This window comes from Cadophora gregata (assembly GCF_030347475.1).
Source record: "Cadophora gregata isolate MNR1 chromosome Unknown scaffold_3, whole genome shotgun sequence".
In the NCBI taxonomy this organism is placed as follows: domain Eukaryota; kingdom Fungi; phylum Ascomycota; class Leotiomycetes; order Helotiales; family Ploettnerulaceae; genus Cadophora; species Cadophora gregata.
Window position 1 is genome coordinate 2,903,920 of NW_026695926.1, and position 17,619 is coordinate 2,921,538.

General features: G+C 48.6%; 6 protein-coding genes across 6 annotated transcripts; 3 read left to right on the forward strand and 3 right to left on the reverse strand.

The window, feature by feature from the left end:
- Nucleotides 1-602: 602 nt before the first annotated feature.
- On the reverse strand, nucleotides 603-3,872 carry ONS95_009482 (uncharacterized protein; the record flags this gene model as incomplete). Its single annotated transcript, XM_058503081.1, has 4 exons — nucleotides 603-1,879; nucleotides 1,924-2,574; nucleotides 2,625-3,239; nucleotides 3,287-3,872. 4 exons carry the CDS (start codon nucleotides 3,870-3,872, stop codon nucleotides 603-605), a joined length of 3,129 nt encoding a protein of 1,042 aa, XP_058362015.1.
- Nucleotides 3,873-4,247: 375 nt separating this feature from the next.
- On the forward strand, nucleotides 4,248-5,646 carry EFG1 (18S rRNA maturation protein). The gene is made up of 2 exons (XM_058503082.1): nucleotides 4,248-4,633; nucleotides 4,683-5,646. Exons 1-2 carry the CDS (start codon nucleotides 4,294-4,296, stop codon nucleotides 5,222-5,224), a joined length of 882 nt encoding a protein of 293 aa, XP_058362016.1. The 5' UTR covers nucleotides 4,248-4,293; the 3' UTR covers nucleotides 5,225-5,646.
- Nucleotides 5,647-6,680: 1,034 nt separating this feature from the next.
- Nucleotides 6,681-8,530, forward strand: ONS95_009484 (uncharacterized protein). Its single transcript, XM_058503083.1, has 2 exons — nucleotides 6,681-7,153; nucleotides 7,214-8,530. The coding sequence occupies exons 1-2, from the start codon at nucleotides 6,919-6,921 to the stop codon at nucleotides 7,936-7,938; spliced, it is 960 nt and encodes a 319-aa protein (XP_058362017.1). The 5' UTR covers nucleotides 6,681-6,918; the 3' UTR covers nucleotides 7,939-8,530.
- Nucleotides 8,531-8,726: 196 nt separating this feature from the next.
- On the reverse strand, nucleotides 8,727-9,692 carry ONS95_009485 (uncharacterized protein). The gene is made up of 4 exons (XM_058503084.1): nucleotides 9,395-9,692; nucleotides 9,086-9,342; nucleotides 8,908-9,035; nucleotides 8,727-8,861 (listed from the first exon to the last, which is right to left on the reverse strand). The coding sequence occupies exons 1-4, from the start codon at nucleotides 9,557-9,559 to the stop codon at nucleotides 8,758-8,760; spliced, it is 654 nt and encodes a 217-aa protein (XP_058362018.1). The 5' UTR covers nucleotides 9,560-9,692; the 3' UTR covers nucleotides 8,727-8,757.
- An 866-nt stretch (nucleotides 9,693-10,558) lies between these two features.
- ONS95_009487 (uncharacterized protein) lies at nucleotides 10,559-16,274 on the reverse strand. Its single transcript, XM_058503086.1, has 3 exons — nucleotides 15,863-16,274; nucleotides 14,793-15,781; nucleotides 10,559-14,661 (listed from the first exon to the last, which is right to left on the reverse strand). The coding sequence occupies exons 1-3, from the start codon at nucleotides 15,951-15,953 to the stop codon at nucleotides 12,955-12,957; spliced, it is 2,787 nt and encodes a 928-aa protein (XP_058362019.1). The 5' UTR covers nucleotides 15,954-16,274; the 3' UTR covers nucleotides 10,559-12,954.
- On the forward strand, nucleotides 10,591-11,949 carry ONS95_009486 (uncharacterized protein; the record flags this gene model as incomplete). The annotated part of the gene is made up of 1 exon (XM_058503085.1): nucleotides 10,591-11,949. One exon carries the CDS (start codon nucleotides 10,591-10,593, stop codon nucleotides 11,947-11,949), a length of 1,359 nt encoding a protein of 452 aa, XP_058362020.1.
- Nucleotides 16,275-17,619: the final 1,345 nt, after the last annotated feature.

Sequence of the window (17,619 nt, forward strand, 5' to 3'; positions counted from 1 at the left end):
ATCCCACTTCCAAAATTCAGCTAGGGTGCAATGGTACCGCGCAAGCATGACACGGCTAGGAAGTCTACTTCCCGTCCCCAGTTCTCACGAAATAGGCAGTGGTAGACTAAGGGTCCTTTTGCCGACAGAGAGCGATGTGATGGATATGATAACACAATGGACTTGTACGGTACCTGCAGTGATGCACCGAAGTCGAGCTGATTGATATGTTGGGTAATCCCCGGGCCGATATAAGTTCGGGTTCGGAATTTGAGGGAAAACAATGTCGGAGGTAGCCAAGACGGAGCTGAATGTGGATTATGATTGGAGACACGTGAGGAGATATTGGAGCGGTACTTTTGTGATGGCTTGCACAGTTGCGGTCAAAAGTTAGATTGCACTTCCTATTTGCTCTTATTCCCGCGCCCATATGTCGTCCCTGTTGTCCTACGGAATCACAGAAGTAAGACGGGAAATATTCTGTCCCAAGCCAACGCCACGATGCATCCTAAACTTATTCAACGTGTTGCCAGTGAGCTGTACCATACCCATAATTCAGCTCGAGTATTGCCTCAAAGAAGATAGGAGCCATTAACTGCAGCTCTAAAGTGACGCTCATGGCACTACACCTTTTCCCTGGCTTTGGACTCGTTACAAGGACACTGGCATTCCGGCACAGGGCATTCGTTGTGCCTCTGGAACCAAGCAATCGAATGGTCCATATGCTGAACATGTTTACATTTCAAGCAGAAAGTCGGGAAGTTGGCCATCCGTCGAATCCTGTTGTCAGTTGACATCTCGGGACGGTCGGAGCGAGGCATTCCCACAATTTCCATGCACACGGCACATCGGGGAAGGTGGCAGCCACATTTTGGACAATTCAGTCCTGCATTGATACCAGATGATATGAGCGGATTTCGTTTATCCATGGTGGTAGATGATGAGAGTGGTAGCGGACCGGCCGTGGCGCCAGAATTCTCGAGGTCATTGGCTGTGTTCGCATCACAGTTTAGACAACGAATGGTTATTTGACGAGGTGGTGGCTTGATGACTGGGGTGTCGTCTCGCAGTCGACTCTTGATTGTTGACTGCTGTTCAAATTTGACCCGAAGGATGTACTTTTTGTGACGCTGGAGAAAGTCTTTGTAAGCTTTGCGCCAAGCATCGCAGCGAATGTCGTTAATGTATCTGGGGTAGCAAAATGACATGACTAGGATAGGAGTCTGATAGTCCATGAACTTTTCGACGTATTTGGCAAAAATATCAACCATGTTATCAGTGATACCGGCCAACACGATGCCTTCGATGTCGCCGGTATGAATGGCTTCTTCCATCTCCTTGACCAGCCATTCGGTCAGCTTCTCATCCGGAAAGTTCCGCAAAGCTACCCAGGCTCGGTCACGAAGAGGTAGAGATGTTGCATCTGCGATAGCTCTCCAATTTCCGGTCGTGATATAACCATAGATAGCACGGAGGTATGGATCCTCGCCCATCTGTGGGTGGTTTTCGAGTGCTCTGCTCCATTGAGTGTCATCCAGGTCCAGAGCAGCATTGCTCTTCAACTTGATGTCGAGAGCCATTGCGACGAAGAGTAGATCAGTTCCGCCATTCTTCAGGATCTCGACTGCACGTTTCGGAACTCCTTCGAAAAGTGCCCACGCAGCTGCAGTAGTATATTTGCCAGCTTTCTCTAGTTCCGTCAGGTCTTCCTCGAGTTGCTCAGGCGACTTGAGAAGACCACATATTGCTAAACACAGCTGTCGGTGATGTGGCTTAGAAGTCTGCACGCCGTCAAAACTGGGACGGCCAGCTCTTCTATTGATGGCCGCAATGAGGCGCTCCCATTGTGTTGTGTCAGGAACCAGAGAGCTATCTATTAGACGAGAGTGAGAATTCTCTCCTGCTAGACATTAGCGACGAAATACCTAAATACTTTTGAATTACCTAGTAGATTCATCCATATGGTGTATACGCCCATGTAGCTTAGGTCAAGAGGCATTGATACCATTCCATCTTCACGTGCAGCTTCTTCAGCGCCAGCGATCCATTCCCATACATCCTGAAGCCATGTATCATCTGCCACAACACTCTTGTTGATGTTTGGATTGAATAGGTAGCCATTGATTGCTCTGCGTAACATGACATGGTCCAATTGGTCCCGTGTGGTTTTCGTAGATGGGTTTCGGCTGACTGCAGTATAGTGAGATTTCTCGTAAAGCTCTCTACTTGAGTAAGTTTTCTTCGGATCCGATGTTTCAGCACTTGTTTCTGTCCCAGCTTGTCTTTTGCTCTCTTTTGGCTCGAGGTTGATTTGTGTGAAATCATCACCGAGTGACTCTGGAGCACTGACTGTGCTCGCTGTCCTGCCCGGTGCTGGCTCCTGAGGCGCAAGAAGATCGACCACAGGGTCCTCGGGAGATTTCAAGGACTTCTTGACCTCCTCGTACAGAGACTCAATAATTGCTTTCTTTGTGAACTTTTCTGGGCCAAATACAGCAACATCGGCTTTGGCTGCAGTAGAATAGAGCGGGCCAAGAACCTTTTCCTGCTCCACTGGATCCGAAAATCGCATGAGATCCAGGTACGGGTCACCATCTGCGCAAATGCTGAGCAATATTTCTGGTGGTGTGGATTGATGAACTTACCATGATGCGGTGGCTTCCATGGCATCAGCTGAGATAGCTGGCTTGCTGTCTCAGCTGGCATCTGCAAGATCTCGAATTCACCATTCGCTCTTAGAGCGATGACTCGCCCTTGAAGCTCTGATGTTCCAAGATTCAACCAGTCAAAAGATACAATTCGATGCTCGTATTTCCTTCGATGATTGTGTTCGAAGAATGGGTACTCAAGATCAATAGACTTCTTGATTTCAAGTAGCTCTGGACTGTCAGGTACATCATTTGACGATCCAGGCTCGATGAACTCCTTTCTAGTTTGGAGAATTTGAAGTTGCCCCGCAGTCGAGAGCACGCCAAGAGCTCCCCTCTGCTCCCTGGAAAAGCGAAGCTGCTTAACATATGTGGTTTTGTCAACCTCGATGGCACGATCCAATTTCAAAACAGCGCCCCAGGGTACCTCTTCTTGATCGATAGATTCCAGATACATTGGAGAAGCAGTAGAACGACCTGCAACTCGACGATCCCAAATGACGAGTCCTGGTTGATCCAAGCTGGAGGAAGCAAAGTAGTTGGGATCTGTATAGTCAATGGCAACATTGTTATTACATCTCGTCTGGAAGTTTATCACAGCCGAATTTGGATCTTGATTGTCAGTAACATAAAATAGACGAGGCCGAACATGTACTGACCTCGAAGATCATGAATTCGGACACTTTGATTCTTGACTCCTGCAATGAGTGTTTTCGGTTGGTCTTCAAAGAATCGTATGCTTGTGATAGAAGTACTGCCTTCGAGTTTCTTCTTGGGCTCTATGTTGTTCATAGGCGGTACCGACCATCCTTTCTGTGACGAATCCCAGCCCGCCAGCCGTTCGTTAACATCCCATACCTGCAGGCAAGAATCGTTTCTGACTCTGTCCAGTCCAACTGCTAGAAGTCCAGTGGTGTTGAATGAAACGGATTGACAAGGTCTCTGCAGCTTCAGAGGCAATGTGAGACAGGCATTTGAATTGTCATCAAGTCTCAAAAGACTGACTTCTCCATGAGCGGTACCGACGGCAACAAGTCCTCGAATCGTTGGAGACCAGTCATAAGTATTGACGGCTGGAAGCTCGGTATGTTTGGAAATCCTCTTGTACTCGAAACGGCCCGGCAGAGGTTGAGCATAGCCTGTAGCTTCAAAGAGGTGACATACTTTGTTGTTCAAGTTGAAGATCGTAAACTCATTTCGAGATGGGTTTGGCGACCATCTTATGATGCCTTCATTTCGATCCATTTTCCAGAACCCTTATGTACGACTGACTACCTGTGCAACGGCTCCTGTAACTTAAAACAATGCAAGTTCCCTTCGGATCCTCCTCTTCAGCTGCAGAGGGTGGCTGAATACGGAATTGGCATCTCGTTATGGTCCAGCTTTGAAATATGCATTCCTTGTGTATTAAGAAATAAGGTGGAAACTTTCAATTTGATTGATCCGGCAGTCGCCTCCTTGTAATTGTAAATCATATGAGAGAGAACGACTGGAGAACGAGATACTCGATTGCTTGAAGTCGAGTCCAATCACGTGTTTTACATCCCTTGGCGCCAATCTTTGCTCTGCCGACGCTAATGAAAGTTCCAGCCTCGCTGAGCTTGAGAAAAAGTCAAGTACCAAACGTCTGGCTCCGAATTCCAGTGGTATCCCTCACAGCAACAGTATGGCGCCCAAGAGGAAACATCAAGAGACGGAGCTTGAAGAGGCTGTTCACCCTTCGCGACAATTCCAGGTCCCAGGAAGTCAGCCAAAGCCTGCAAAGAAACCTCGCAAGTTCGAGCCCCCAGTCTACAGAAAGCAAGCACATGCGTCGAGCGTCAATGCAATCAAGAAGAGGATACGAGATGTCACAAGAAGGCTGGAACGGTTGGAAAATGCGCCTGCAGATAAGAAGCTCGAGGATGAGCGAGCTCTCGCAGCATATCAGCAGGAATTAGCAAGTGCAGAGGCAGAAAAGATTAGACAGAAGATGATCAAGAAATACCATATGGTCCGATTTTTTGGTATGTAACTCATCTCTCTTGTGCCGAAATATTCTCTAAATTGTTATAGAACGTCAAAAGGCCACAAGACAATTGAAGAAATTACGGAAACGACTACTGGAGTCCACGTCTACGGAGGAAGTCGAAACACTGAAAGCTCAAATGCACATCGTGGAAGTAGATCTCAACTACACACAATATTATCCTCTCAGCGAGGCTTACATTTCGCTCTATCCACTTTCGAAAACCGGTGACGAGGAGGGAGATGATATCAAAAAGGAGAAGCCGAAACCTCCAATGTGGGCGGAAGTGGAACAAGCTATGGAGGACGGAACCTTGAATCGATTACGGAATAGAACTTCAACTGCTCCAGTCAAAGTATCCAAGGCGCCAAAGATGGTGGAACGGAAACCTGCGAAGCCAAGATCGAAACCAGAGCCTGCTCCTGTCGACACAACTGGACTAAATCGGAGGCAGAGGAGGAAGTTGTTGGGCGTTCAAGATACGAGAGGAAAGATCAAGCCAAGGACGAAAGAGAATGGTGACTCGCAACTTAACGAGGCGGAAGCTGGCCAAGATCATGGTAGTGATGGCGGGTTCTTTGAGGATTGATTTGAGGATTGAATGAACATGATGAATTGGCCAACAAGCATTGCTAGGAGTTTGTATGATACCCATTTTCGAGACAAACATGGCTTGAGATCGTTCCGTCTGACATCAGTTGCTACTGAGTCGATGATGCTATGAGACATAAGTTTTGGCCCTTTTAGTTTTATGTGAGCAAAGTTGCTTCCTGTTCGTCATGGTTTCTTCTTCTAGCTTTTGGAACTTCCAGGGCTTGATTCATCCAGGTGGGTGTAGCATAGCAGAGGCATCCAACTCTTCCTCGTTGTGGTTGGCTATCTTCAAGTGGTGTTGCGTTCAAAAACATTTTCCCCATGTTGCCTTTGTTGTCAGTTGCAATGAAAGCCCAATTTTCGGTTTGCCTTTAGGTTACATCAATACATTTTAGAAATAGTACACACTTCCTTGCGAATTCATCCAATACTCGTTCTGCCAGCTTGGCTCAAAAGTCTCTCATTGATATCAGCAATCAATTAGACGAAATTTACGCGAGATTGGGGTATTCACAGAACCGTCTGCTGCATGTATGCTAAGGAAACCATTGCCCAACTCTTTTGGATATATCGTGCGAAGATATAAAATGTGCAAGACTCGTCGATACAGGTGAAAGACACTTGCCACTGTTATTTCTACTGAGCAGGTCAACAGCGAATTCCGAAGCTTTGGCTACAACTCTCTTCCGGTGACCAAAACGGACAACGTATATCCATGTGAAAAATGCGTGTTGGACCGTACATGGATCATCCAGAGATCTTCAACATTACTCAATTAGAATGGAGGCTGCTTTATCCGAACTGAGTGATTCGGTAACATTGAAGCATATCATCTCTGGCAAGTAGGATACCGCTTGGCTTCGTTGGACAAGGAGAACCACTAGCACATGGGACAATCGTGAGCAAGGATATTAAAAGAGGATCCATATGAATTATCATATTCCAGCCATCTCTCTGTGGCTCATGCTCAAAGGATGTAGTGATACGCAGAAATTAACCCGCAAATGAGACAAACGCAGCTGTACATGTGTTTGAGAGAAAAGGCCAAGGAGAAACTCAGAGGATCCGGGTGGGAGGACCAGTGCGCTTTTGCCACAATGAATATGACAGCAGAATGCGAGTTTCCATTTTATCTGGTCCCCTGCATACAGTTGCGGTGTAAACCCGCAAGCTTGCCACTTTGTTGACTTTGTTGTTTGTCCACCGACTAACCCCCAAGCTAAAACAAGAACGATGAGAACTCGTTCAGGAATTGGCAAGTAGTTCAAATTTACCGAGTTCTGCTTCATAAGTTTGCACAATGTAACAAATATCTCGTGTTCTTTACGTGCGTGGTGAAGCATAGGTATGCTTTTGTTGACCATGAACCTAGAACGGCACATTCCGACAAGGCTAGCTTCTCGCTTATTGTAGGTGAAGACCCCTGCTGCTCTCCTGCAACAACCCGACCTCCTCCCGAATCTTCCTTTCCTCTTGAGCCTTCTTGACAACACAACATCTCAAGATAGGAGGTACACGCAACACCATCAGCAGTGTTTGGTCGTTGCATAGCTGTTCAGCTGCAGTCGTTCCTTTGATTGCGAACTACGCGTGTTCCCACTCTCATTCAAGTAATTTGCTCAGCCTCGAGCCTTGTCACGCCTGTTCAACTTCGAAATTTTGAAACTCCCAAATCAATCAATCTCTACAATGGCGGAACCAGCTGTAGCTAGCCCAGCAACAGCCATCTCTCTGGAGTTCAGAGACATGGATGAGTTTGTGGCTGAACAGGAGGCCATTGACAATCAAATTGGGCATCAAATTGCCAAAGCCAATCCTCCCGCTCGAGTCAACAACCACGGCATGCAGGACCCTCTCGTTTTAACCGTTGAGAATGATGCTATTCGTGATATTGGAGTTGGGAATTGGATTGGAAAGCTTATCGGTAAGTCTGAACCTCAATGTCAATATTTATCACAAAGACACTTAACTAATTTCAACCCAGAGTACCGTCAAGCCAACCCAGTTGAGGCTGCTGATGGTGGTATCCAGTACACGGAGATCACCCTGCCTGGAAGGATCAGTCCTCGCTTCTCCTGCACCGTCAAGATCTCCGAAAGCGATGAAGTCTTCGGATGCAGTGGTAACTACGGTTTTGGTCCGATCGTGGCCTCCTTCAGCATCAAGAAGGTTGCGAAGCAATTCGCTGCCAAGCGCGCCATCGATTTCCTCATTAAGAACAAACACATGCCCAATGACGGGTCCGTCAAGTTCCCTAAGCCTCCATCACCACCTCAAGGAGCAAAAACCAACACAGTCCCAGCTGGTGAACTTGCCTACATCACCCAAGTCCCACTTCTCTGTCGCCGCCTGGGCTTTAACACTCCTACCTACAAGATCACCTCGGTGATCCCCAATGCCCCTGTTTGCGACGGCTATGCTGACTTTGGTAACGACCTACGTGTTGATGGACCGGTTGGAAAGGTTACGAATGTGTTTGGAAAGAAGAATGCCAAAGAGGCTATTGCAAGAATTGTGGTCTCGTTCTTGAAGGATGTTGAGCGCCAGAGAATGGGTGAGCAAGCTACTGATGATAGCGAGGAGGGGGAGAAGAAGGAGAAGGCTGATGATGATGATGATGATAAGAAGCGTAAGAGATCATCTCCTGATGTTTCAGAGACCAGCAACAAGGCACCGAAGATCCAAGATATCTGTATTCATGATGCATGATTCGACAAGATTATGAGAGCTTATGAACTGTTACGAAGGATATGAAGTTAGGAAATGAAAGCTGCTCGTACATTTGTATAATTGATAGACCTTGGAAATTCTTAATAACCATGTGATACTCTAGGAATACCCCAAGAACAGTGTAGCTTTTTATGTTAGAACTAGATTTCATTGTTGAAATGAAATCAGCTCTGAACCTCAACATTGTCATCTCCTGTTTGTGTCGTGAGAAAGCGACAACCACCTTGCCTATCACACACACAGAAATGTGACGGTTCGTTCGGTGCTAGAGTCAAACACTTGAGAGAGGCTGGTATTTACGGTGGATGTGGGCATCGTTTAGAGTGCTGTCGTGAGGAATTGGAGGAAACTGAAGTATTGCAACTGCAATGGCTAAAGGGGCCTACGTAAATGAACAGAAATGCGACATTTCACAATATCATACACGTTGCCACAGCTCTGATTAACTTCAGTACGAAGCGAGCAAATGAGGTTTCAAAATACCTTCCAGGACTGTGGCGCAAACCACGCATATCTCATTCCTGGAACGAGTCTCAATAGTCAGCTAGGCACGAGCACATATCTTGTCTCCAATAAGTTTTGTTGGAGTAATACTTTCAGCCTCCATCAAGCTCTCTCTCATCATATTCTTTGAGGTGTGAAGCTATAAAAGCCATAAAAGCAAACCCATCTAGCGCCACTGTTCCATCACTGCTGACGCCGCATGCGGTATTACATGGTTCAAAAAATGCAGCAGTTCAAAGCAATTCATATCTTTTCGACTTAGCACGCGATATTCATCTGCAACTACATCTTCCATCAATGCTTAAAAATACAACCGCAGACAGACGTATCGAGGCAGCGGTGGGAGGTCTTCGGATCGAACGCGCCGGCGTCCAAAACCGTGGTAACAACCCAGGGGTCTATGTCAAGAGTTAGATATATCCAGTCTGGTAGAGAATAACTTACGATCAAAGTCCTCACAACACTTCATCAACAGAATGTCCCACTTACGCCGGGCAACCTTACCAATAGTATTCAGAACACTGGTGTTGGTGGTGCAGTCTCTCAAGATCATTGCATCCCAAGGATGCAGGCTGTCAGTCACTATTAGTGAGGACATACAAGAAGTTCTGGCAAAACCTACTCGCAGGTAGAGGCGGGTCCTTTGAAGATGCGGATGTTGGTTGGGGTCGTGGATAAAAAGCCCCATTCGAAGCCTTGGCCTGGTGGAGCGGTGATACTGACATTGATAGTCATGAATGCCCAATGAGTTTTGTCGGAAGGTGGGAAGTCGAATCCGACCAGCTTGCCACCAGCCGAGGCAATCATCTGTTTGCACTCGACATCCTCTTCAACCTGCCATTCAGTTTGCTTCCATTTCTCTCCGGCTTTCATATGATACTAGTGGAAAGGTTAGAGAAGGTGGGTGAGCCACTTGGTCATATCAACCTACAACTTTGCGAAGGAAGGAGGTCTTATCGTAATCAACGAACGAGACCGGGTATGCATTGAGAAGATCAAGATCCCGATTTTCGATGGGTGAGTCTCTGAACCAGGCGGAGGGATCAGTCCTCATCTTGCAGCGTGCAGCCTCCCATTTGTGCATTGGTCTCGACATCTTGACGATTCCTACGCGCGACGGACACGGTCAGCTTCGGTCCAATATAGGAGGACGATTCTGTCGCAGATGGGGACTGGAATTGACGGTATACCGCGTCGTCTTGGATACTTTGGTGTGAGGTCAATGGATTGAACAGGCGTGTGCTGCCAGAAGGTCAGCTCGAAGCAAAGGCTGCGAAGACGAGTGAGATACGTACTGCATGCCTCAGATGAGTATTACGACGAACTATTAAGCTCCCAGCTTCGCTCCAGTATCTGAAAGTCGCTTATTGGAGATAAAAAGAGGAAGAGACAGAAATAAGAGGAGGTTATCAGATACTTATGGCAGGAGTGCGGCAGGCAGCCAGCCGTAAGCGAGCTTTGTTTTCGTGCCTGCTTGTTTGAAAAGAGAAAGCCCAGCTCGGGAAGGAGCGACACAAACATTCGTAGCACGACTAATGAAATTCTTCTAAGCTCTTCTCAACAATCATTCTTGTTAGAGTTGGCGCTTTGAAATCTTTTAGACTTTTCTCTACTCTTTGTCTATGAGAGCTATAGGTCCGCATCATCATTGTACTTAGTAAGTGTCTCATGTTCTGTGTCGTCTTTGAACCTATCGAGACTACTCAACCCGCCCTAATTAATCTCATCAAATATGCGGCATACCTATCAGTATCAACAATCGGCTCTTGTCTTAAAGTGGATGTCTTGAAACCGAAAGTAAACACTACCATTCTGCTAGTATCCTTGCAAATTGTTCGAGTAGCTGATACTCGTGATGAACATGACCATAGTCCAATGCACGAGCCCAAAGCACCTAGAAACTCGAAGCAGACGATATAATAGTTTGTTGTATGAAACTTTCGATGAAGGGTCATCATGTTCGTTGCGAAAACAGGGGCTTGCTCGTTTAACCTCTTGGCATTGGTTGTCCTGCTTATGGTTTGTCAGCAAATGTGCAACCTCCCTCTTCTCTTGTCATATCATTCTCTCCAGCTCTTTTGACAGCAAAGTTCAGAATGAAAGCTAAACCACCGGGTCTTCAGCTCCATGGCTCAGATTGTACTCCCGTTTGAGGTCAAACGACTGATCTGTGACCATGTCGACCTTCCAACCATCAAATCGCTTCGGCTGGTATCGCACTCCTGGGCAGCTGTTGGAATGGAGCTACTCTTCCTCCCAACTTTCACTATAAAGTCCTCTGCAATCGATATCTCCTGTCTGATTAGAATTGGCAGCTGCCCAGGCGTTGCTCGCCAAGCTGCGAAAACCATTCGCACTCTTAGCATCTGGAGCAATGACTGGGACGTTATCTGCCTACGCTCAATCGTCTGTTCTCGTCATGTGCATCTGAGCAACTATGAAGTACTTGATTTCGTACCGGATCAGGATGAATCTGAAGCTCTCGATGAACTCGATGCTCTGATTGAGCAGAGGAAACTCGACGAACGTCAAGGCGAGAGTGTTGCACTTCTCACTCAAGCACTCAAACAAGTGCCGCGCCTCCAGAAACTGCAAATCACATGCCCGAACCCTTTCAAGCATCCAATGTTACGCAAAGTTTGGGAGGAGTACGATTTGGAAACATATCGGCATCCTTCATTCAAAGCTGGACCTCTCAGACTCCTCAATATCTTCGCCGCTGCAAAAAAAGCTGGACTGGATATCATGCATTTCCAGCACGAACAGTTCAACTCAAATTACTTTTCCGGTGAAAATAACACCAATCTCGTCCCCTGGGACTTCTCTCACCACACTCCCGCGCTTCGATCTCTAGACATTGTCATCAATGATCTTCAGAGCAATTTCTTCGTCCTCACAATCGCCTTGAACAAGAAATCACACAACTATCACGACCCCCTCATCTCAAGCCTCATCTCCCTCCCCCCAACCCTCCAATCTCTCTCAATAAGATACGAGTCCATCGATCGCCTGCCCACCAGCCTCCTCACCTCCTCAACCCCATCACTCACCCTCCACTCCCTCTCCCTCACCGGCATCATCCTCTCCCCCACCCCCTTCCTCACCCTCCTCAGCACCTACACCCCTTCCCTCCAGCAACTCAACCTCACGTCCATCGAGCTGCACCCCTCCATCACCACCGACGACCCCACCTACGACTGGAAGACCTTCCTCTCCCACCTGCGCGACACCCTCGGAACTCAGCTACAGAAATTCCAATTCGCAGGCGTGATCAAAGCCCCGCTCCCAAACGGAGCAATCTGGATGTTCTGGCCGATCTACAGAACGGATGGGGAGGGGCGTGACTGGGAGGAATTACCGCCGCCTGTGAAGCCGACGAGGCATCCGAATGCGAGGGAGAGGACGAGGGAGATGGAGAGGTTTGTGATTGGCGGTGGGGAGTGGCCCATGAAGGCGGAGGATGACATTTCGAATTTTGTGACTTGATTACAGTGCGCTGTTGGCGTTTGGTTGGAGGGATGGAGGGCTAGGATTGCTGGAGTAGGGGATGAGTGACTTGCCTCTCCTCCGAGAGAGAATGAAAGAATGACTGAACAATTCCAAAGCGTGTTTAGGGACGCACCAAATTTAGAACGCCGCACTGGCTGTTTGGCTTTACGACTTACAGTCCACCAACAATCTCTTCCTGATCATATTACATCACATCACATCTCAAATGCAAAAGACGCACAAGAAGTCATACCAGACCCAAAAACCATGTTGTACATTCATTCGCATCTCATCGCTTGGCATCGCACGCAGTGCATGGCATCATCGTCTTCCTTCTCCCATCAACAGAGTCATGCCCTTCTCATCACCCCAAAAGACTCATCCCAGCCATCTCTATCTAAACAGCGACCTGGAAAGGAAATGCAAGGCCATGACAGAAGCAGTGGAATTTGCGTAGAGTACAGTGTAAGCTCTACCACACATTTTCTCCTTTCCTTTTTTTTTCGCCTTTTCCGGTGTTCTTTTGTTCCCGTGATGGCCGTGAATCCGAGTCGGAATTTAGGTTCGTAAAAGAGTAAAACAGCAAGACACAATGGCAAGTTCTATGTACATCATAGCCACGTGTATCGAGTCCTGTCAGCAAAGGCATCCATAAAAGAGTCTATCCGTTGATCGATCGAGGGTTCATGCCGTCATTGGTAACCGTGACTTTCCCACCCATTTTGCACTGCTGTCTCGCCCTCCCTTCAAGCTTCCCCTTCTCCTCTTTCTTACATACGGGTATCTCGAAAAATGCCCCTGTTTCAATCCATTGCCTTCCTTCCATCCACCCTCGAATGCTAGCAAGACATGACCATGTAATGTAATGTGTGAAAAATGCAGCATACCATCGACTAACAGCATAAGCAACCCAGGAAACACCCTGGTTTCCCATCCCTCTCCTTTCCATGACTCCATACAAATATATCAGTACAATAAGGGTATCATTTTCTTTCTTCGAGATCATTGGTAGTGTCTCTGCTGACCAGGATCCAGATCATTCACATTTGGCTGCAACGACCTCCGGTTCAGGCTCGTTGTTCGTCCGATCTGGAGGTTGCCTAGGCCGAAGGAGGATTTTCGCTGTCCGCGATCTTCAGCTAACCGTCCTACGAGGCTGTTCGTGTCCCGCTCAGGTGTAGATCGGTCTAAGAATCTCCTGCCACCAAGACTGGATACTGGAGGCGTGGGAGCTGGGATGCTGTTTGTCAAGCTTGTCGACTGGTAATGTCTCCGAACTGGGAGCGACGACTGAACAGACTGAATCGACGAACTTCTTTCCGGAAGTGGTTGCTGTGATGTGTACTCTCGTGGAGAGTTTCTGAAGCGGCCGATTTCGGTTGTTGCTCTGGATGGCGCACGGAATCTGGTGTCATCGTCCTCGTCAGGTTCTTCGGTACCTCCACGTCGACTTCTGAGAAGTAAGGAAGTACGGCGCCCTGCCATTGTAGACTGCGTGGGAGTTCCGACTTCTGATGGAGCATAGCGAGGACTTGGCAAGGCACTGGTAGCTAGGAGACTGCTTCGACGAGCCTCCAACCGACTCAAGGCTCTTGGGCTGGACTTGACCCGATTCAGATCCGTGGAAACGAGCTGACGCTGAGTATTGTTCGTTTCTATGCTGGGGAGCTCAATATCGCGGCTAGCAGGTCGTGATACCGGTTGAGCTACGACAGGCGGCGCAATCTCGTTCTTCCCTTCAGAAAGAGCAAGACAAAGTTCTGTCAAGCTTCGACACATGCTATCGGCTTTTCGTCGGACCTGTCGATCAGATACAGACGAAGTCCCCCCGACGGTTGATTGAGCGCTTGATATTGGCCCTGGCTGTCCAGATATCCCCATCATTGATGAGATAGCAAGAGCATCGGATGCTGTAGCCTCCAGCGCTCGATAAAGCTCAGGGTTGAGTAAGGACTTTGACTTTGCCAACGCAGAATGTAGAAGTGGATGGGTTTCTGGAGGGGTAGGCTCGGCGGAAGCTTCGACTGGTGATACGCTGTTACCACGGCCACGCTGCTTTGGTGAGGAAGACATTGTAGTGACGGTGGTTGTAGCTGTTGGAGGACGGTCGTGGGATGCTCTCGACATTGCGGCGCCAGATGTAGGTGGTAGCTTTCCAGTCAACTCTAAGCGATGTATGCGTGATTTTAAATCTTCCAGTTCGTCCCAAACCGTCGATGGCGCTGTTGTAGAAACCGTTGATTCCGTACCTTCCGCTGCACGAGGTGTCTCAGGAACCTCATGCATATCCGTCGTGCGGGAGACTAGCGGAGATGAGTTGTATGTTCGAGGTGTCGTATATGATAGATTCGATTGCCGATAAGACGTCCGCTGTGGCAGATTGGCTTCTGGTATTGAAGGACGACGACCGTTGTGGGAAGGCTGTTCAGGAGAGATCTCTCTGCCTCCTGTGCCCCTTGGTGTTGTAGGACTCGAGCGAGAGTTGACCACGTTATATCTGCTCCTATTCAAATCCTCTAACGCCGCAGGGCGATCCCTGCCCCCTGGTCGGTAGGTCAAAGCCTGTGCGATGCTGTCTTGTTCGTCCATGGGTCGTGTACCATTGACAGAACTGTCATTGTCGGAGCCGCGACGACGAGATACTGAGGGGTGATATGAAGTCGACGAACTGGAGGGAGGAGGGAGAGATGCGCGTTGCCCAAAACGAGACTAGGGATGGTCAGTAAATGAGATCAGCCACAAGCCGCACATGGCTTCTGAGCTTAAAGACGCCAGTGGAACTCGTAAAAGAGAAGTAGTGGGAACTGTATCACGGTTGTACGTGAACTGGAAGAACGAACCTCGGGGAATTGTTGGAAGGACGATCCGGAGGGGGCTCTCGATCTGAGGCTATTCGCCCTGGCGGGCCCCTCGCCATTAGTATTATTCAAGATGCTCTTTGCCTGTAATTCCTCCTCGCGCGCAGCGCGCAGGAACAGATCGCTGCTCTCATCGCTGTTGTTCTCGTCCTGCTGCTCTGATTGCGACGGGGCATGGTACGTGTTGTCGTCGCGCCCCTCGAGTGCTCGCAAGGTAGCGTCTTGGTCGTTGTACGATGTCCGTCGTGAGGCCATCTCGGTGCTTTTGCGTTGGGAAGAGAGCTTGAAGCCCCGGATGGGTTTAATTAATGGTCGTCCTGGTCCTGACGCAGGCTCTGTTTGAGAGCGCGAAAGGGAGAGTCGTGGTTCTCGAGAATGTGATTCGCGAGGCTGTTGCTCGTCGTCGCCGCCAGCGAGGACCTGGACCTGACCGCCCTGTCCCTGCTGCTGATGTTCAGCCGAGTCCTGAAGCGCCGTCATTGATTGTTGCTTCTGCTGCTGCGTCACCCAGTCAGTCGTCGAGCTGGTCAGGTCGACTTCCACCGGCTGCTGCTGTTCGAAGAAATGGCCGCGATTCTGCGTGATCATGGATAACGGCGGATACGATCCATTATTATTTTTGCCAGCTCTGTTTGCGCGAGGATGGGCCTGTTTCGGGGTTGCGCTCACACTGGAGGGCGCGTCGTTTACTGGCCCTTGCGGGGAACGCACCAGCACTTCTGACTGTGTCGAGGGAAAGGTGGACTGGCGGTTCATTCGAGGGGCATAATTGTGGTCTTCTCGAGCAGCAGAAGGGCCAGTGGATGTCGTTGTCAACTGTGCGCTGCTTGCAGACTTGTTTCGAGTATGTTGGCCATGGCCGTGCTCCGGTGGAGATATGGATATGGGAGAGAGCCTCTCATCGTCCTCGCTGCTGGCTTTCGAGTCGAAGAACAGAGTTTGGGGGTCCGGCGACAAAGAGCCGTGCGCTGCTGAGAAGAGGTCAGTCTTCCTGTAAGTGGGCAACCGTGATGCCGTAAAGTCTCGCAGAGCATCTATAGGGACATCCATACTGGTGATGCCTTTGGGAAGAGACTCGGAAAGTGGGAGTGAGGAGAATCTTTTGTGGTGATGGGCCTTCCCCCCCGTATTATTGCCAGCCATGCTCCAGCTGTTCCCGTTGCGTGCGGTGCAGTGCTCGCTCTAGATCATCAAAGCGCTGCTGTCCCATGCACGCCGAAATGTGAGTGGTAAGGTAAGGAACCGTACGGCAAGGATACAGAGAATTGTTTGTTGGAACTCGAAGATAATTCGAGTATTGAGGCACGATGGCAGGGACAGGCTTCGATCCTACTGCATCTTTTGGCAGAGGAGCCGCATATGAACTGCAGTAGCTGGGAGCCTGCGAGGATTTACTTTGCTAAGAGATTCCGTAGCGCTTCACTTATTTGTCTGCTAATGTCATAGTAAAATTTAACTTCCTCCCGGGTTGCGGGGACCAAGAAGGTTTGGTTTGGTTTGCTACTTTGCTGCCCGAGGGTAAAGCAAGCACTTCACGGCTGTGGTGGTAACTAACTGCATGGGTTCTACCTGTCTCGGGAACTCTTCACAGCTCGTGCCATTCCTATTATTCTATTCCACTGGATGTGAAATGCCCGCGGTCCCGTTCCGACCAACCTCCTCGCTTCCGTCACCGTTTGAAATATGATATGAAATATGGCATGGGTCAGCATCCCACAAAACAAACAGATACTTGCTGCAATCTTTGTTGATTGTTTGTGTGCGTGGCTTGAAGTCTCTCAGGGGTAAAAGGGGACGAACAACGACATCATCTAGTAAGGAGCTTGCATTAGAAGATTGTTCAACTAGATATTAAGGGGACTCTAAGAAGGGACGGATCAGAAGCCAACAGGTCTAGCAGCTGCCAATCGAGAGGGGGAAGCCTCCGAGGTGCTAAGTCTTCCAAGACCAATATCACTCCGCAAAAACAAGCGGTCGACTGTGGATGACCTCAAGTGTTCCGTCTCGGGACGATTGAACACGGCGAATGATATAATGGGATCTTATACCAGTAAGATGTGCTACATATTGCTGCTGACGCTGCAAGAGACAACAGGAATGTCGTGATGAAAATACCCTGGACTGCAGCACTCAGAGTCTCAGAGACATCATTCGCTGCATGTCTTACTTTTTCCGGGGACATGTGGTTGAAGAAGGATGTCTCTGCATCTTGCATCTGCATATCTGCATGCTGGTGGCAGGGGAGAGGGGTTTCAAACGTGCACCTGCATCCCAACCCGCCTGCACTTCGCCACTTTGTATGCTTTTGTTCTAAGGAACAGACTTGGGACCAAGGGATGTTTTCAGACGACAAGAGTTCAGCAAAAGGAATTGGAAGGTCTATTGTATATTTCAGGCTGCCAGAAGAAAGTCGCGCACCAACAAGATTCAAATGCTCGAACGATCTCCGCAGCTCCTTTTTGGGCAGTTGGTCACATGACCTGGTAACCCAAATCAAAGACAGCAAGTGAGCCACTAATTGATCCTAGACGATTAATAGTGTTTCTGTTTCAAGAAAGTACAAGAAAGTAGAATAAAAAGGTGCCGATAGGATGCGAGTGGTTCGGTTTCTGATGTATTGAATGAACAGATATGTCTGTGGTGTTTCCATAAGTCCTCTCTGGCCAATTTTGACCAAGTCAACCATCAATACGAACAAACTCCATATCCCTAAGCAATCGCCACAAAAGAACCACCCTCAACATATCAGCCAGCCTTCTCGCCTCACTCCTACGAACATCTATCCTCACTGTGAGGCTTAAAAAGTTTC